Below are 17443 nucleotides of genomic sequence, written 5' to 3' on the forward strand. Positions count from 1 at the left end.
GGTGTAACGGGTCGACATTATTTTAATATCGTTTCACGCGTTCTCGTCTGCATATGCATGATATACATAAGTGTTGTAAAACGTCGAAATTTCCATATTTCTTCATATAAAATTACAATTACTCCACAAAAAAATATGTTGAAAGCCATTTTCATCCGATTTTTGTGAAAATTCTTATTGTGAAATTCTGTCGCGACCCCCCCCCCCCCCCCCCCCACCACCACCACAACCACCAACCAACCAACCAAGTTAAATGAACGGTCCCTTATCCTTTTGTTACAAAAACATGGCCTATGTTATACTTGCTCATACATTAACGAGTTTGGTTACAGTTGAACAATATTTGTGGCGTACTTTGAATGAAGTTTATCAGTGATTGTACCATTTTTTGATTGATTGCTCTTCAACTTATAGCATTATAGGTACTACATCATAGATATGAAAGAACGATCCTAAATCTTCTTAAAAGAGCTTAAATTGAAAGTTTGATTTGATGGCATGTTGGTAGCATTATTTAACATGTGATTTTTATTGATGAAGGCATTCTATCGTGCTTTTTGAATGAACAAATGAATAAAAGTTTAATGGACATCTTTTGAGTTACGTACATCTTTTATGTGCAAATCAGAAAGTTGCGTACATCATATTGTGAAAGTTACGTACATCAATCTACGTATTTCAAATACCGATTGCAACAAATTCGGGACAGTATCATGAAGACTTTGGGTACAATTGTGAACTATTGATATAAATAGACATCATCTTTCGTAAAGTGTATTTCACTTTGCTTTCTAAAAGACAAAAACATCGCTATTCTAATTTACCTGTTTCTTCTTCCGCCATCTTGTGATGTACGTAACTGCAGTTACGTACATCCGTTTAATACCAGTGATATACGCGTCACGGCTGGTGTGACCGGTCGAAAGGGGATACTTACTCCTCCTAGGAACCCGATTCCACTTCAGATATACCCAGAGGTCCGCGTTTGTCCATCTTTTAATTTTTCATTTCTTATTGGAGTTATGAGATAGATCATTGTTCGATATCATTACCTTTCCATGATACAGGATAATATTCTTATCCTTTCTTGAGCTCTGCATTTAAATTCTAAAATTCACATTATGAGTCTACTGACTCCCATCCAACAATGTTTTACTTTTTAAAAAATCTATTATGTTAGATCAACTGTTATGAAAATGCTGTAAGTGGTTTTAATGGACTTCCTCAAGTCTCTATGTTGTTTTTATTACATTATCATTCCATCCTAATTTGACTGTGTTTCTCTGCTCTCTACCATACTTAATATCACCAAACATATGTTTGGCATTATCAGAAGTATTAAAGAGAGCACTGATTATTAAACATGGAGACTTGAGCAAGTCTAGGTTTTAATTTTGCGGTTCTAAATGTTCGCGGTTTTTCTTATTGTTGTAATTGCGGTAGTTTTATTTTAGTGGAATTCAAATTCTATAACTGTTCTAAACGTATTATGTCACATGATTGCGGTTGTTTTAATTTCGCAGAAAAATCCCCGAGCGCGAACATAGCGAAAATAAAGCCACTGCAATCATTTCCCCATTTACAGTATATTCTCAACGAATACTAATTAAACCACAGCATGGGTATCAAAATACTATAACAAGGATATATAATAATCCTGATAATAATTAGAGGAAGGAAATTGTTGGAGTTAGGAGATCGATCATTGTTAGTTATCATCGCCGTTTCATGAGACAAACTAATATTTTTTATGCTTTCTTGAGCTCCGCAAGCTTTGTATCTAAATTCTAAAGCTCATATCACGAATCAACTGACTTCCATCCTTTTCTCCTCCTTCGATGCTTTACTGTTAAAAATTTATTATATTTTATCAACTGTAATGAAAATATATGCGTACCGAATACTAATGACACCATGACATGGGTATCAAAATATTATAACAAGGATATATTAATAGTTCTAATGATAATTAGAAGAAGGAAATTCTTAATTTCAACTGAACAAGGAAACATAACATGGTATGTTAATGAAATATCATTTAATCAAAGCCATTTTGGAATTGTAAATTTCAAAGACCGCTGGATTATTATCATGGCTCCTCAAACAATAGTGATATTGTTGCTGAATTATCATTTACAGTTGGACATTTGTGCACAGAAAGTGGTGGGAAATGTGTGTGGAAATCAAAAGTACGTGTTTGTTTTTAAATCTTATATTAGAATTCACATTTTGGCTTAATAGTTTCACATAGATGTATGTTATAAGAAACCATGAGATGTAGAAAAAAAATGTTTTTCAAGAAAAAAATATCGAATTCTGTAGTCGCTTTCAAATTACATCAGCACTCATTCCAGTGAGATTAACACTGTTAGAAAAACTAATGTAAATATCGATTCTACCGATAGGAACACAAGAGAAATAACTACGTGTGTATCAACAGTCAAAGCAATTCTCACAAACTGCATTGTCTGCGGAATACTTTAATGCTCCGAAGACGCATATTCTTTTCGTATACAATTTGTCAGTGTACAATATCAATTTGTCTGTCACTTTAAGTATGGTCAAAACTTTGGACAGTCCATGCAGGATGGATATTTCATACTTTGTAATCAGAAAGGCCGATGTTACATTTATGTGAAGTATGAATTTAAAAATCAATTTTTGAGTGCAAAATACACGACCTTGGCCACGCACGGGGTCATATGGTTTTTTGAACACACCATCTTTAAAGTACTATCAACTGTCAAAATTCTATAACAACTAGATCATCCACAACGATATGTTGGATACCAATTGATTAAAACTATTTTTCTCTATTCAGTGGTACATTGAAATGCTGTCCAGATTATTATTTGCTGAATGGGAGTTGTAAAGGTATGATTTACTTTGGAATATTTTTTCATTATAAGGTTTAATATTTTCAGGCATTTTTTCTAAGTTCTGTTTACCATCATAGTGACAATCTTGTAATTAATGTTAAGGATAGGGAAATTTCTATGTCTATAGCCAAATCGAAAAATATACTAGCGTATTAAAGGCAAAGATAACGAACAGTGATCAATCTCATAACTCCTACAACTCGTATATATATAGATGGATAAATGAATAGAGAGAGAGAGAGAGAGAGAGAGAGAGAGAGAGAGAGAGAGAGAGTACTAGCTGTACTATATATATCTAGAGAGTTTAATTGAGGCAAGCGTCTGAATCATAAACGGTAGTCAGTTAGAGCAAAAGTTTCTGTTCTGTAAATTTACTCAACTTAGAAATTGTATATACATGTAGAATGCTTTGGGGCGTTCGGAGAAGACTGTTCAACACCATGTGGACTAAATACTTATGGATATCGCTGTAGAGCGACTTGTAACTGTTCTGAAAATCAAGTTTGTGACAGATACACGGGATGTATGGATAGAGGTGAGTGTGTGTAATTGTCTTGTAAACATAATAATAATAATAATAATGATTAATAATAATGATTGGTTTTATATCGCGCTTTTTCCAGCGTATGCTGCTCAAAGCGCTTTAGAGAGCATTATTACCCCGACAGACCTTATATCAATCTAGAATTTTCCCAGTATCCTAGGAAGCATACAGTGCAAGCTGCCATTACAGGCGCTAGAGCACTAACATTCTAACAATATCTTTCACTGTCTGTAGTCAGGTACTCCTTTTACACTTGGGTAGAGTGAGGAAATTCATGTAAACTGCCTTTCCTAAGGACACAACGTCGGCCCTGCCGCGGCCAGGACTCGAACACACGACCTTTCGGTCGAGACTCACTAGGCCACCGACGCCACATCAATTCAATACTGCATCAGAGACAAACCCCTTGAGATTTAGAAAACATTGATAATTTCATTTCTTTACTATCCTCCAAAGTGTAAATGATTATCTCTGAAGCCAGTACATTCTCGAGTCAAGAAATTTATTTTATGATTTAAACCAAGAGCAATGCAAACCAAATGAAAACAAAGTGTTATACTTGCATACAAATTTTCTTCTTCAAATAGCTCTCTTTGAGTCATTTGTGGATCAATTTAATAAAATAGAGCAAAAACAAATCGCAGAAAAATCATTAATACTTGATATAGATAAGGGATGATAATCAAACCGTTGAATTTTAGCTCACTAAATTTCTTTAAATGCACGCAAAACCGTAATAAGTCTTTCCCTATTAAATGCTTTATATCAAAATATTTCTTCTTTTACGACAGTTATGCTTATTTAAGTCTTCGTTGCTATTTCCGTGCTTTATATAAAATATTTCAAATCCCATGTGTATCTTGTATGATCCTCTTAAATGTACGTTTAAATAAATGTATCCATTTCCACTCTCAATGACAATGTAGCGTGTGACAGCATAGCGAAAATTCCATCGTCATCGAAGGCAAGGTTTTAGATTTCCCAAGATAGTCGAGAGATATAGCGCGCTGGTTACATGCTGCTAGGAGATTTGGTTCCGAATGTCATGATTTCAACCACGGGGAGGGGCTGAAGCGGGTATCCAAATAAAGTGAAATTTTCTGTGCTTTATATTAAATATTTCTTCACTTAGGGCAGCTATGTTCATTTAAGAGGTCATTGCTATTTCTGTGCTTTATATAAAATATTTCAAATGCAATGTGTGTCTTGTATGATCCTCTTAAAATGTACTTAAATAACTGTATCCCATTTCCATTCTCAATGACCGTGTAGCGAGTGACCGCGTGGCGAGAATTCCATCGTCATCGGAAGCAAGTTTTTTGATTGGCCTAGATGGTCGAGCGGCCTAACGCGCTGGTTACATGCTGCTAGGAGATTTGGTTCCGCAGGTCATGAGTTCAACCCCGGGGAGGGGCGGATGTGGGTATCCAAATAAAGTAAAATTCTCCGAGCTTTTATATTAAATATTTCTTCACTTAAGGCAGTTATATATATATATATATATATATGTAAGTAACTTTTTTCGGGATGTTTAAAAAAACCTCCAAACAATTGGATTGTAAACAATTCACTTCTCTTAAAAAAAACAAAAAAAAAACGAACACATATTGAGTACCTCTACTTAAACTGACCTTTGAATTTTTAAGAACAATGCATTTTTTTTTTAAATTAAAGACGACATATAAATCATCAAGTACTATATACATTTCCAATGTGTTTGCCTTTAATGACTTTACAAATTGTAAAGATAGCCATTTCCTCATGAATGCGCTGCAGTTGTGAACAATACCCGTATGAATCTTTAAAAATATAGTACGCCTATTTTAAATACTGGGAATTCCAACAGAATTGAAAATAGAATTCAAATATAAGAAGTAAATTTTCGTTTTCAAAATACATATGTGAGCCTATGAATTGCACCGCTCCACGTCAGCATACTCTTTCATGAAGTGCTCATGCTAATTGAATTTTTTTCCCTTAAATATATGCCTTTACTTTAGAATGTGTAGAATTCTTTGGAAAGGATTACAGAATGGAGTATTCAGCTGAATATTATGAAAAATCATGTAAAGAGAGATGTAACAGTAATGAAACTGAAACCCACAATCAATTAGTCAGATGTATGGAGGATGGAAATAGATCTACATGTAAGTTCAGTATCTGATTCAAGGAAAATTAATTTGCTTGCTTTGCGATGCTTGAAACTTTGTACTTGCACGCGTGTGTGAATTCTTTCCTCAATTGAAATATAGTTTGAAAATGACATTTTGAAACATTTACATTTCCAATAATTTTGCATTTCATATCTTCGATTATGAATTGTAATGATGGTCATTTCCTCATGAATGCGTTGCTGTCGGAAATAACGCGTGAATGGACACATACATGTATACATGTATGTATATATATATATATATATATATATATATATATATATATATATGGTACGTCTATTTTAACGACTGGGTATTTCCGCAGAAATGAAAGTAGAATGTAAATACATGTATAAGAAATAAACTTCGTTTTTGAAAATTAATGCACAAGGGTATGAACTGGGACGCTTTACGCAGGCATAGTTTTCATGAAGCGCGTTATGTATACCTGCATGAAGTAATGCTGTTTTTGCAGTTCATACTCTCATGTAGTTTCAAAAATGAAGTTTCTTTAAAACATAAAAAGGTTATTACACCAGTTTTGTAAATTCTACATTGATAAAACCAAGTCTTTCTATTCATTCGTCATTAACGATTCGTATTTTCGTTATTAAAGTACCCAATGTGACTGTAAACAAACAAGAATGCAGAAGTATTAAGCAGTTGCTTGCGGGAATGATCATACTGCACATCTTTAGTTTCACTCTGTGTTTTACACTATACCGGTTTAGGTGAGTATGCAATATTGATACAGAAGGCAATACATAGGTATGTTATAATTGTATGTAAAACAGAATTCTACTGGGTGTATTTATAACCATTTATCCAGAAGCAGACGACAAGGAATGTATGACGTACAGAAAGTCATGGATACGTCAACAGATCGACAGAGAAGATCACAAAAAATACAGATGATTCACTTCAAGAGTTTGACTGAAAAATGTGAAAATGTCAAGAAAATCATGTGTAAGAAAGAATTTGAAAAACATTTGACACATAAATACAGTCGAATCATATTCCCTAAATTTACGTCAGTGGATATCCCAGCAGACCAGTACAGTGCGGTCATCATACGTAAGCCACACGTACTGGAGGATGGAGAAAGTGAAAGCAGCACAGACACTTCTGATGGAGGAGATAATGCAAGAACGTTTGAGACACCCCTCCACTGACCAACGTAGTGCAGGAAACTCCAGACCATATAGTCTAGCTAGAAGCGAGTGGAATTGTTGAATACCGATTCTTTATTTTCGATAAGTATCAATAGTTTCAATCATAATAAGTGAATGGGGTATCTCAAACGTCAAACTTTCAGGAATGAAATATCCGTGTTTGCTCAACTATCTATTTTGTATTGCTTACAGGAGTTATGAGATTCATCACTATTCGTTATCTTCATCTTTCATACTGCATAAAGATATGGATCTTTATTGATATTTTTTTAATCGGAAGTATAGGTTAAGATCATTGAATGAATTCTATTTTTGTTGACTAGTTATATGTATGTATGTTTGATTCCAAATGTATTTATAATGATGCTATCGTTCAACGATTTTTTTTATATAATTTCAAAAGTTTTTTAATATGAATACTAAAACTCCAAGTTTCCTTGTACTAGCACCTGTTGGAATTTATATTTTGACATATCATGCTGTGAAAATCTTACCACGTTTTGTTACTTGACTTAATTTTATTTCTAGCGAGAGAAAAATACAAACATGATTTATTGTTATGTATCAAATTCTCTTGGAACTTCTTCAAATATGTCTAGGTCTAGTTGGGGCCACATGTAGGAGCTCTTCTGCAATAGCCCCTTCTCTTTTAAATTATCAGGGACAATACAGCTTGGGCAATTATATGTTATCTATAGAAATATACATAATGCATTTCATTGAAATATAGAAAAGGTCCATGGGCCATAATGCTAACCTGTGTCAACCTGGGCTTGCTGTTTTTGAACTTCTTTTTTCCAAGAAAAATTTGAACCCATATTCTAACCCCACCTAAGCCAAATGGGGTTTGGAATACTGATTACTCCATTTAAACTCATGGGCGGGTGTAACCGGTCAATAGAGGCACCTCATCCTATTTCTGGTGTGTATAGGGGCGATAGTATTTGTCCTACTTTAGTTTTGTATTATTTATAGGATTTGTCTTCACTTTTTCGCATTACTAAGTAATTGAGTAATATCTTTGAAATAAATAAACCTTAATCATAGATTGTTCTTTTATTGTTAGCGGATAAACTCTATACATTCCTTACTTTTATTTACAAAGCCTCTATATTCACCGACAAAAACAATGGGCGCATTCTATTAGACACGGTTACGTCATTACTTAATATGCAAATCTAGGAATACTGTAAACACTACATTTGGCTGTGTATTCTGTTTAGCGCCTTTCGTGGAAAGCTGCTACCACTAAATCAAGTACATCGCTAAATGTGATTTCATGTAGCCAATTTAGAAAACACCTATTCCAGTTTACGCAAAACTTGTTGAAAAATGAATTTCTGACAAATATCGTACACGCGAAATAAAATACATTTACAGTAGGCCAAACAAAACAAATTTTTCGTGAAGTGTAAAGTAAACACTTTGATATTGATTTCAAACCCAGCAGTTCATTACTATTTTTCGTTCATCGCTGCAGTGGGGAGCAACAAAACCTGTCATGTACATGTATCACGCAGTACTGTAGCAGTATTATAAGACTGTACATGTAGATCTGTGTGTATTAATCTGAATGGGATCCAAATCACCACTAAAACGAGCAAACGCTTTTTTACGTAAGAATATTTGTATTGTAATATCAAAACACAATTTTCTGTATACATACATGTATCTGACATGTTCACAGATGCGCTGAAAAACTGCAATGATTAAAAATGTAAAATACTTTTTATGAAAAATCGCGAACAAAACCCCAAAAAACACCATGCTCCGTGAAGATCATTTTCAAATGTTTACTTAGCTGTATAATTTTTTAAATTCATTCATTAATCAAATATTTGCATATTTATTAGAATCTTACAAAATTTAAGTATACAAAATTATGTAGGCTTCAGGTGTATAACACGATCACAACAGAACTTCCCCGCGAACATTTCAAGCAGCCCTTAATTTTTTTTTTACAAACAGTACATGAAACACGTGATATAGTTATGAAGCCAGTAGGTTTTAGTAAAGTTTCTGCAGTGCCCCATACTCACTGATGCCAATTAACATGTTAGTGGTACACAACCGTTTATAAAGGATTCAGCGCTATTTCAAAATTTCATTATGTATTTTCGGGGTCAGATTGCATATTCACATCAATGTGATGCATATGTTTTTGTATGTTTTCCTAGTCATTCTGACAACCACTACTTTAGTTTGTTACACAGACACCAAAGTTGCTTGGAAAAATTTGACCCCTAGTATTATAATAAAGAAAAGTTATGAAATCCGACATCTATTTTTGAGACCTTCTCGTTTTAGAAGCTATTTATGTTTACAATCGATATCAAATTCGCAATACCACGTTTGTCCGAAACACAAGAAACCCTTTTCCTTGTTCCACACCAAATTTCATCGCCTTACTCTGCGTAGTTTTGGATATATGTACATAATAATAACACTATAGCAGGTCGGACACTTGCGAGCAGACAGAACTCGACTAGTGTACATGCTTGATTTCGGCATCTGGTTGTTTTGAAGTCGAAAGACAATGAAAACTTTCGAGCATTTCCGACAAATTCCGCCAAATGATATGATTATCAAATCAGCGCGCATCTTTATATTTGTATTTGAAAATACAAAATGGTCGGAAACAGCAGAAATACAACTAACAGATTCGAATTTTATAATCAGATGGCTTTAAAATGGGTCGTTTAAACATGCATGCAGCAAAGATCCTTTTCAACAACCCTCTGAATGAATTTAAACAAATACTTGTCATAACACAATGCATTAATCGTGTTCACTCGTACATGTATATACCGAAAGTCGAGATCAGATTGCCAGTAAATGTACGACCTGTTATAAAGTGACAATTGTGGGAATATCTCCAAAACTACACCGAGTATGGCGATGAAATTTAATGTGGAACAAGATGAGGGGTTCTTCTGTTTGCAACTAGCGTTATATTGCGAGTTTGATTTCGATTGTAAAAATAAATAATTTCTAAATCGAGGAAGTGTCAAATTTCACAACATTTCTTTATCACAAATACTAGAGGTCACTTTTTTCAAACGAGCTTGGTGCCTATAGCTTGTTGTATGAATTCGTCATTTTTAAAATAAATTAAATTTTCAATCAATATCCTGCTTTTACTGCCTTTAGAAAAGAAGATAGGAATTAATAGTGAATGATTTTCAAAGTACAAGGGCAATAAATTTTATTACAAAAGTACTGCAAACGCTACAACATACGCCCGTTGGACTTGTAAGTAGATTATGCACTCTGTATTGATAAAAACTCTGGAAAACTGTTTGACCTACTTTTACCCCTAACGTAGGCCATGGTACACGAATCCAGCTGAAATGCAAACTGAACTTGCGATCTTTCCCCGAGAGGAATCTTGTGACTAAATTTCAGGGCAGTATCTGTATATGTAATGAAAACGAGGCTTTCTACTAAGTGATACTACGACCTTGACATATGAGCTTAAGAAACATTAGAAATCCTCCGCTTGGCATAAGGTGTATGTATACAAGGTCTGACGGTCCTAGCGCTAATGATTCGGTCTTAATCCTGCCTACAATGTTTTCCTATTGACTGGTACTACAGCCTTAACCTCTTATCTTGAAAAACAATATGCATCTTCCTCTCATCTTAGTGATCAAATGTACCAAGTTATAAAATTCTGGAGCTTACGGCTCACTCTGCATTTTGCCTACAAGTTCCGGACAGACAGACAGACGGACTACCTCATACCATAATACGTCCCGTATTTGACGGGCGTATAAAATGGGTCAATCAATATGAAACTCAGAGACATACCAAACAATCAGCTCTTTATCTACAAACACAGGTAAAAAAAAAAAGAAGAAAAAAAAGTCTGTGAAACTGTGGTAGAATGACAAAAAGATGGATGGAAAGGGGTAACACCGTATGGCCCGAGCAATTTCATGGTAGGGACATAAAATTTGCTCTTTCGTTTTTTTTAAAACTCATTTCTGTTATATGGGTTCTGTGATGCAACGCACGGTTACCAAGCTCGCTTGAAAAATTCTAACCGCTAGTATGTATACTTAAAAGCTTGTCTACGAGAAAACCATGCAAAATGTGATGGAAGCAAGGTTGTCGGATCAACAACATATTTTGAGTGTAATAAAGTACATTGTGATGAAGTTAATTTTCATTTTAGTTAGTGTAACAGGTTTGTAGTTTCATAATAAGCAACTCCTGTATGGGTTCAGGGAATTTAATATCACAGTGAAGGATATCTCACATGCACATGTTTTTACAGCCCATTCTATGGGAAGAGGCTTCTACATACAAGTACAGGGTATATATATCTATCTATGTGGATATGTACATGGACTCTGTAATTTACATACAATTGTCTAAAAATACTATTTATTAAAGTTAGACTCAATTGCTCACTCCGAACAAGTTAATCAAATATTCTGATTATAAAATAAAGTGTAACTTGATAGATTCACCAATTTACTCTAAATATAAGCAATTGATTCATGAAATCAAAGAGCTTTAAACAAAACTATCATTCTTTGTAGATCTAGCCTTTCTCTCAGTTAATATTTAGTGCAAAAGGAATCTCATTAGATCTGAAAAAATATATAGACTGGAAATATTAATTGACATTTACCAATAAGGATAATTAGTAATGAATTACTTACCAGAAAAGAAGGAAAAGTCTTTGTAGAAGGTCAATATTTTCAAAATGATGTCAATCTCAAGTCTGTTCTCTCTCAAAACTAGACAAAGAATGCTCAATTTTGGCGGTAAAACCCAATGACCAAAACAATAAAAACCAACAAAAAGCAACTTCACAAAACACAACCAATGAAGTTCAAGAACACTACAAGACCTTTGACATATGCCTTAAGGTAATGACTATTAAATGTGTTCACCTATATATGTACATGTAAGGGCTAGAGAAATAAAGGAGTGGATCTAGGTTTTTCTAAAGTAAAATACATTGAAGCATATATCTATAGCAAAATTTATTCATTAACCCAAAGATCACTCTATTACATTAGTTTTTGTGGTATTGTCTGTAAATAGTTGTTTATGCTTGTAAGGTGTTTCCGTAGTGTGAGTGTTGGTCGATAAGGCTATTTTTAGCATACCGATTTGGTCAATCAGAGTTGCGGCTGTTTGTCAAGCGTGAGACCACGTTTTCATGCTGTCCAGCAGGGGTCTTTTCTTGGCGAATTCCAGAAGTTAGTCTGGGTAATGGGTAGCCAGAAAGACAACATTTTACTGTGTGGGCATTGGTTTTTCCCAGCCGGTAAGCTATTTTTGTGTGAAAATTTTGCGAGGTTTCGGGTTAATTTTTTCGTGTATTGTGTTTTCACTTTTGTTGTTACCCAAGTCACTTTGTGTATAGGTTTTAGGTTAAGTAATTGGTATTTCAGTGCAGAGGGGATTTAAGAAGCTATCTGGGCCATATCAGGCAGTACTCTCAGCGTTTCTGTAGGTGCTCGGCGTGGGAATCAAAACACGTGAGGCTGCACTGTACATGGGTGTTCCACGTGGTGGACTCGGCAATTATTTTGTGGGCCTAGTGTTGCCATTGGTTTGAAGTCGGCGTTACCCAGTATCGTTGTTCAGTGAGAGACCTGTGAGTCCGGGACTGGAAGCGGAGGGGTTGTTCGCGCTGTATGGAGGCCTGGTGGTGCCAAGTGTGACCTGGCGTTAAATTGAATTGTGCTGAGTAGCCGAACTTTCTTATTGAGTTTCAGTAAATTAACATTTTATCAAAAAGGAATTTGAGAAGTTTTGTATTTACAAAACGTAATTTACTACTGTTTAACTTTTTCTGTAGTTAGCGGAATTTGCTACTATTTGTATTTTGTAATACATTTATTACAAGTTATATTTTCAGCCTGGAATGACATATTTGTTGTATTGACTATTGAATTGTCTTGACAGTTATACGTTATATTGGTTGTCAGTATTGCCAGGTTTATTTTACCAATTTATATTTTCTTTCTCGGTGAGAGAGTATGGGTGTGTGAATATGAAAGTGTGATTTCTTTGTTTTTCAAACATCTATAGTAGTTGGACATTCTGCCACTACTATTGATATGTTCTTTTTACTTCGCGTTGTGGTTTTTTTTTTTAATGATGATAGGTGTTATATAAAATATTCAACCCTTTAGATTTTTCCAGGTAAGTTTGAGTCCGCCTAGAGTAAGGCTAGCAATAAAATAATAAATAAATAAAGTTTTAAACCTTTAATAAACAATTGTATGATAAATACCAAAATAATAATCCCGGGGAATGAATGTGGCTTGAGAGAAAAAATATAACTAAATAGGAAAAAATAAAGAAACAGTAATCAAAAATACAGGGTGAGGCAACTCCTGATATTTACCTTGTTACAAGGTTTGGCTCAGAAGAAGCTCCGAGCACGGTTGTGTTCGGGTTTAAATACTATTCTTAACAAAAGAATGAAAGTAAAAGTTACCTGTAATGTGATTTGATAATAAATCTAGAAGTAACCAATGAGAAGTTTTGTAATAAAATACGTTTGAAAATATAAGATAACTCTCTTCCTGTTTCATGAAATAAACAACTCGAATACGAAGATAGGAATTTACGTAGACAAGTAAGTAGAAAATAATGAAATGGAGATAATATAGACCGATACTACCACATCCCCCCCTTAGACAATTATATTTTTATTTATAAAAATATATGATTGAATACAATAGAATTTCTGACAATAGATAATAATAATATACAGTAGATAAATTTTAAAGTCCATGTAAATCACAACACAAAATAATTATAGACACTGAATTCAAAAATCTGGAATGGTGCACGTTTCGTCCATTATTGTGCACGCATCTTCCTGTTTTCCTTATCCAACAAACTTTTAATCACTAGAGTACTGTCACTGGTTTTGCCAGGGAAAATGTCCATTACTTCATGTCTGCAGTTGGTCCTATTTTCCTCTGCTAACGGGAATGGCGCGAATATGTTCTTGGTTTGTGCCCTCCTCTTCCTTTGTGCTTCCAATTTTTCCCCTTCCAAACGTTGTATGCGTTCCTCTTTCGATCCTAGTCTATATGGATCACAGGTTCCTGAGTTTATGTAGAAGCGATTAGGGACCTCTTTAACTTCTAGAACCCCGCGTTGTCCTCCATGGGTTCTAAGATGACCTTTTCGTTTGGATCGGATGGCAAACTGTTTGCCACATAAGGTACATTTGAATAGCGGAACATATTTCCGATGGACTTTTGCCCAATGGGCCATATACTTCCGAAAATTAGAGAATTTCCCCAGTGGTTGACATTCCGGAACCTGGCACTCCATTCCCATGGCACATCACTGCTTCCTTGAATAATTTTCTTCTGGGAACTGTGACAGTTTCTTATGGCCTCTATCTGCGGATTCAAGTTCATGGAACTGTTGCAGTCCCTGACTGTCCACCTCTATTTGAACTAAAACAGGTGCTCCTGTATCTATTAGTAGCTGGCAATGTTGCTCTCCTATATTTGCTTTTACATAAAAACATAGGTATTTTTCTCCACATTCACTGACTTCAAAGAACTATCTTTTTTCGCGTATTTTGATTCAGTTTTACTTGGTAACTGACTATTTGTCTTAGATTTGACATCAGGATTTTGGTTTTTGTTAGAAAACTCTTTCAACGCGCTGAGATCAGTAGCTGTAGTTGAAACCGCAGGTGATTTCATTTCAATTGAAACTGGGTCACTAGTACGTTCTGTCGACTTTTCGTTTGAAGATGATCGTTTGTCACTTTTCAAGGCTGACATTCCGACCTCAATGTCAGCTGAAATTAGTTTAAAGTGTTTGGGGTTTGCCCGGGTTTTGTAACTGCCGGTCTAAGATCGGGAAATTCCCTGTAACATCGGTTTTCTATGTTCCCTACACCTTTACAATAATTGCATATAATTTCAGCTCTGGTCTTAGGCTCTGGTGTGGAAGCTTGAATACTTTTTAGTAAATCTTTTATTTCTATTTTGAATTTCTCTAGTTTGCGATCAATCATTTTCTCGATTTCTTCTCGTTGGACAGAAGTTTCTCTTTTCTGAAGCGTGTGCATGGGTATCATGCCCTGATCGCGTTCGGTCCCAAACTCATTACACGTTTTTTTTACATGATCAAGAGAACCATCAAAGGCCTCATATTCCATTGCGTAAGCGATTGCTTGATCTAGTGACAAGGGATGGTGAAATTGGACATGTTTTTTGAGTTCATAATGTCCTAAACCATGAATGAAATGGTCTATAATTTGCGCTTCTAAAGCAGAGTAGGCGACATGGGGATATGCTTTTAATGCTAATCTGCGTAAGGCATAACCGAATTCTGCTGCAGATTACTGTTTCTCGCGTTTTCTGTTTTTAAATTCACACCTAAACGCTACTTCTCTTTCAACAGGATTAAATCGTCTGCCTAAAACAGATTTAAGCCTAGCATAATCTTGCAAGTCAGACCGCGTACATTCACTGAGTAGTTTTTGCGCGTTGCCTTTTGATATAATGAGCTCTTGAGTACGTTCACGTTCATTCCAGCCATTCCAGTCTGCTACTTGTTCAAAGCTAATTATATAATCTTGCCAGTCTGTTGACTTACCATCAAATTTCTCGGGTTCTTTTTCTTTAAGAATTTTGTCACTGTTAGGTGAGTAGCTCGGTGAATAACTACGCAAAGTTCGCATCGGAGTGTAACACTCCTCGTCCCGATATAATCTGCCAGTATCTGTATAAAGTGGCGGATCTAGAAATCTATTGTGATCTATAGGAGCATTGTACTCCACGTGCCGATCAATACTGCGTCGTGGCGGATCTACCAAACCATTGTTATCATTGAATGATATTCGACTTGTTTGTCTGGGAGTGTTGCACTCCTCGTGCCGAGTTCTATCCGAAATAATACCGCGTCGTGGCGGATCTACAAAACCATTGTTATCATTGAATAATATTCGACTTGTTTGTCTGGGAGTGTTGCACTCCTCGTGTCGAGTTCTATCCGAAATAATACCGCGTCGTGGCGGATCTACAAAACCATTGTTATCATTGAATGATATTCGACTTGTTTGTCTGGGAGTGTTGTACTCCTCGTGTCGAGTTCTATCCGAAATAATACCGCGTCGTGGCGGATCTACAAAACCATTGTTATCATTGAATAATATTCGACTTGTTTGTCTGGGAGTGTTGCACTCCTCGTGCCGAGTTCTATCCGAAATAATACCGCGTCGTGGCGGATCTACAAAACGGCTATTGTCATCAAAACGATGCCGATCTGACTGACTAACAAACCTGTTTAACCGGTCTCTATTCTCGGACGCATTCGAAGGCGTCTTTTCAATTTTCGATCTAGCACCGCTGACTGAATCGTAATCAGTTTCAAAAGGGGATTTCCTGTCGATTTTGCCTTTTAATTGTTTTAATATGTCGTCAACATACTTATCAAAATCGCGATTTGATTCATCATGTTTGCCCTTACCCGAAGGACCAGACGCACCTGTTGCCAATTTCAAACAAATTAGAACTTCACTTTAAGTTTAACATTCAATCAACATTCAAACTTGACTCAAATCCTGGTTCAAACGGCACCACTGTAGTAGTTGGACATTCTGTCACTACCATTGATATGTTCTTTTTACTTCGCGTTGTGTTTTTTAATGATGATAGGTGTTATATAAAATATTCAACCCTTTAGATTTTTCCAGGTAAGTTTGAGTCCGCCTAGAGTAAGGCTAGCAATAAAATAATAAATAAATAAAGTTTTAAACCTTTAATAAACAATTGTATGATAAATACTAAAATAATAATCCCGGGGAATGAATGTGGCTTGAGAGAAAAAATATAACTAAATAGGAAAAAATAAAGAAACAGTAATCAAAAATACAGGGTGAGGCAACTCCTGATATTTACCTTGTTACAAGGTTTGGCTCAGAAGAAGCTCCGAGCACGGTTGTGCTCGGGTTTAAATACTATTCTTAACAAAAGAATGAAAGTAAAAGTTACCTGTAATGTGATTTGATAATAAATCTAGAAGTAACCAATGAGAAGTTTTGTAATAAAATACGTTTGAAAATATAAGATAACTCTCTTCCTGTTTCATGAAATAAACAACTCGAATACGAAGATAGGAATTTACGTAGACAAGTAAGTAGAAAATAATGAAATGGAAATAATATAGACCGATACTACCACACATCTTTATATTTCTTATCTTATTGTTAAATAAATTTTCTTTTTATTTATTCTACGATTTATCATTTTCTCTATTGCCTACACAAAATCCAAAAGAACTTCATTACATATGGTGGCAGCGGTGGAATTTTGTGAGAATTGGTTTAGAGAAAAGATATTTGGTAGAATATCGGTGGTTCAGAAAAAGTTCTATCAAATCAATTCAATCTTTTCAATTTTGATTTGAGTTCAATTTGAAAGTTTGGCTTATTGATTTTTTTCCTTTGCTGCTCTGGTGTGTAGTTGATAATGTCATTGCCTCAGTGGGTTCAGGACGCTGTTGAGAAGGGTCAGGACTTGTCAGTATGTCTCGAGTTGTGGAAACATGCTACGGCAGTTGATAGAGATGAACGTGCTACACAGAGAGAGGAGAAGAAACAAGAGATGGAACTACAACGAATGGCCATGGAGAAAGATGCAGAAAAACAGAAACTGGACGTAGAAAGGGAAATGGAGGAAAAAAGGTTAC

General features: G+C 35.2%; 1 protein-coding gene across 2 annotated transcripts; it reads left to right on the forward strand.

Annotated features, from left to right (window-relative positions):
• The first annotated feature begins 1769 nt into the window (after positions 1-1769).
• On the forward strand, positions 1770-7794 carry LOC125683256 (uncharacterized). Of its 2 annotated transcripts, XM_056140887.1 has the most exons (7): positions 1770-2018; positions 2140-2189; positions 2822-2874; positions 3283-3414; positions 5424-5570; positions 6193-6307; positions 6406-7794. In XM_056140887.1, exons 1-7 carry the CDS (start codon positions 2016-2018, stop codon positions 6746-6748), a joined length of 843 nt encoding a protein of 280 aa, XP_055996862.1. In that variant the 5' UTR covers positions 1770-2015; the 3' UTR covers positions 6749-7794. The 2 variants fall into 2 exon arrangements, with proteins under 2 accessions (XP_055996862.1, XP_048780166.2); XM_048924209.2 differs by lacking the exon at positions 1770-2018 and having other exon boundaries at positions 2057-2189.
• Positions 7795-17443: the final 9649 nt, after the last annotated feature.

Source organism: Ostrea edulis, chromosome 6 (assembly GCF_947568905.1).
Source record: "Ostrea edulis chromosome 6, xbOstEdul1.1, whole genome shotgun sequence".
In the NCBI taxonomy this organism is placed as follows: domain Eukaryota; kingdom Metazoa; phylum Mollusca; class Bivalvia; order Ostreida; family Ostreidae; genus Ostrea; species Ostrea edulis.

Excerpts from the sequence above, each read along its gene's own strand:
- LOC125683256 (XM_048924209.2), top strand. The coding sequence starts at position 2,092 with ATGGCTCCTCAAACAATAGTGATATTGTTGCTGAATTATCATTTACAG. Across the intron at positions 2,190-2,821 it reads AATGTGTGTGGAAATCAAAA|TGGTACATTGAAATGCTGTC; the intron begins GTACGTGTTTGT and ends TTCTCTATTCAG. Across the intron at positions 5,571-6,192 it reads GGATGGAAATAGATCTACAT|TACCCAATGTGACTGTAAAC; the intron begins GTAAGTTCAGTA and ends TCGTTATTAAAG.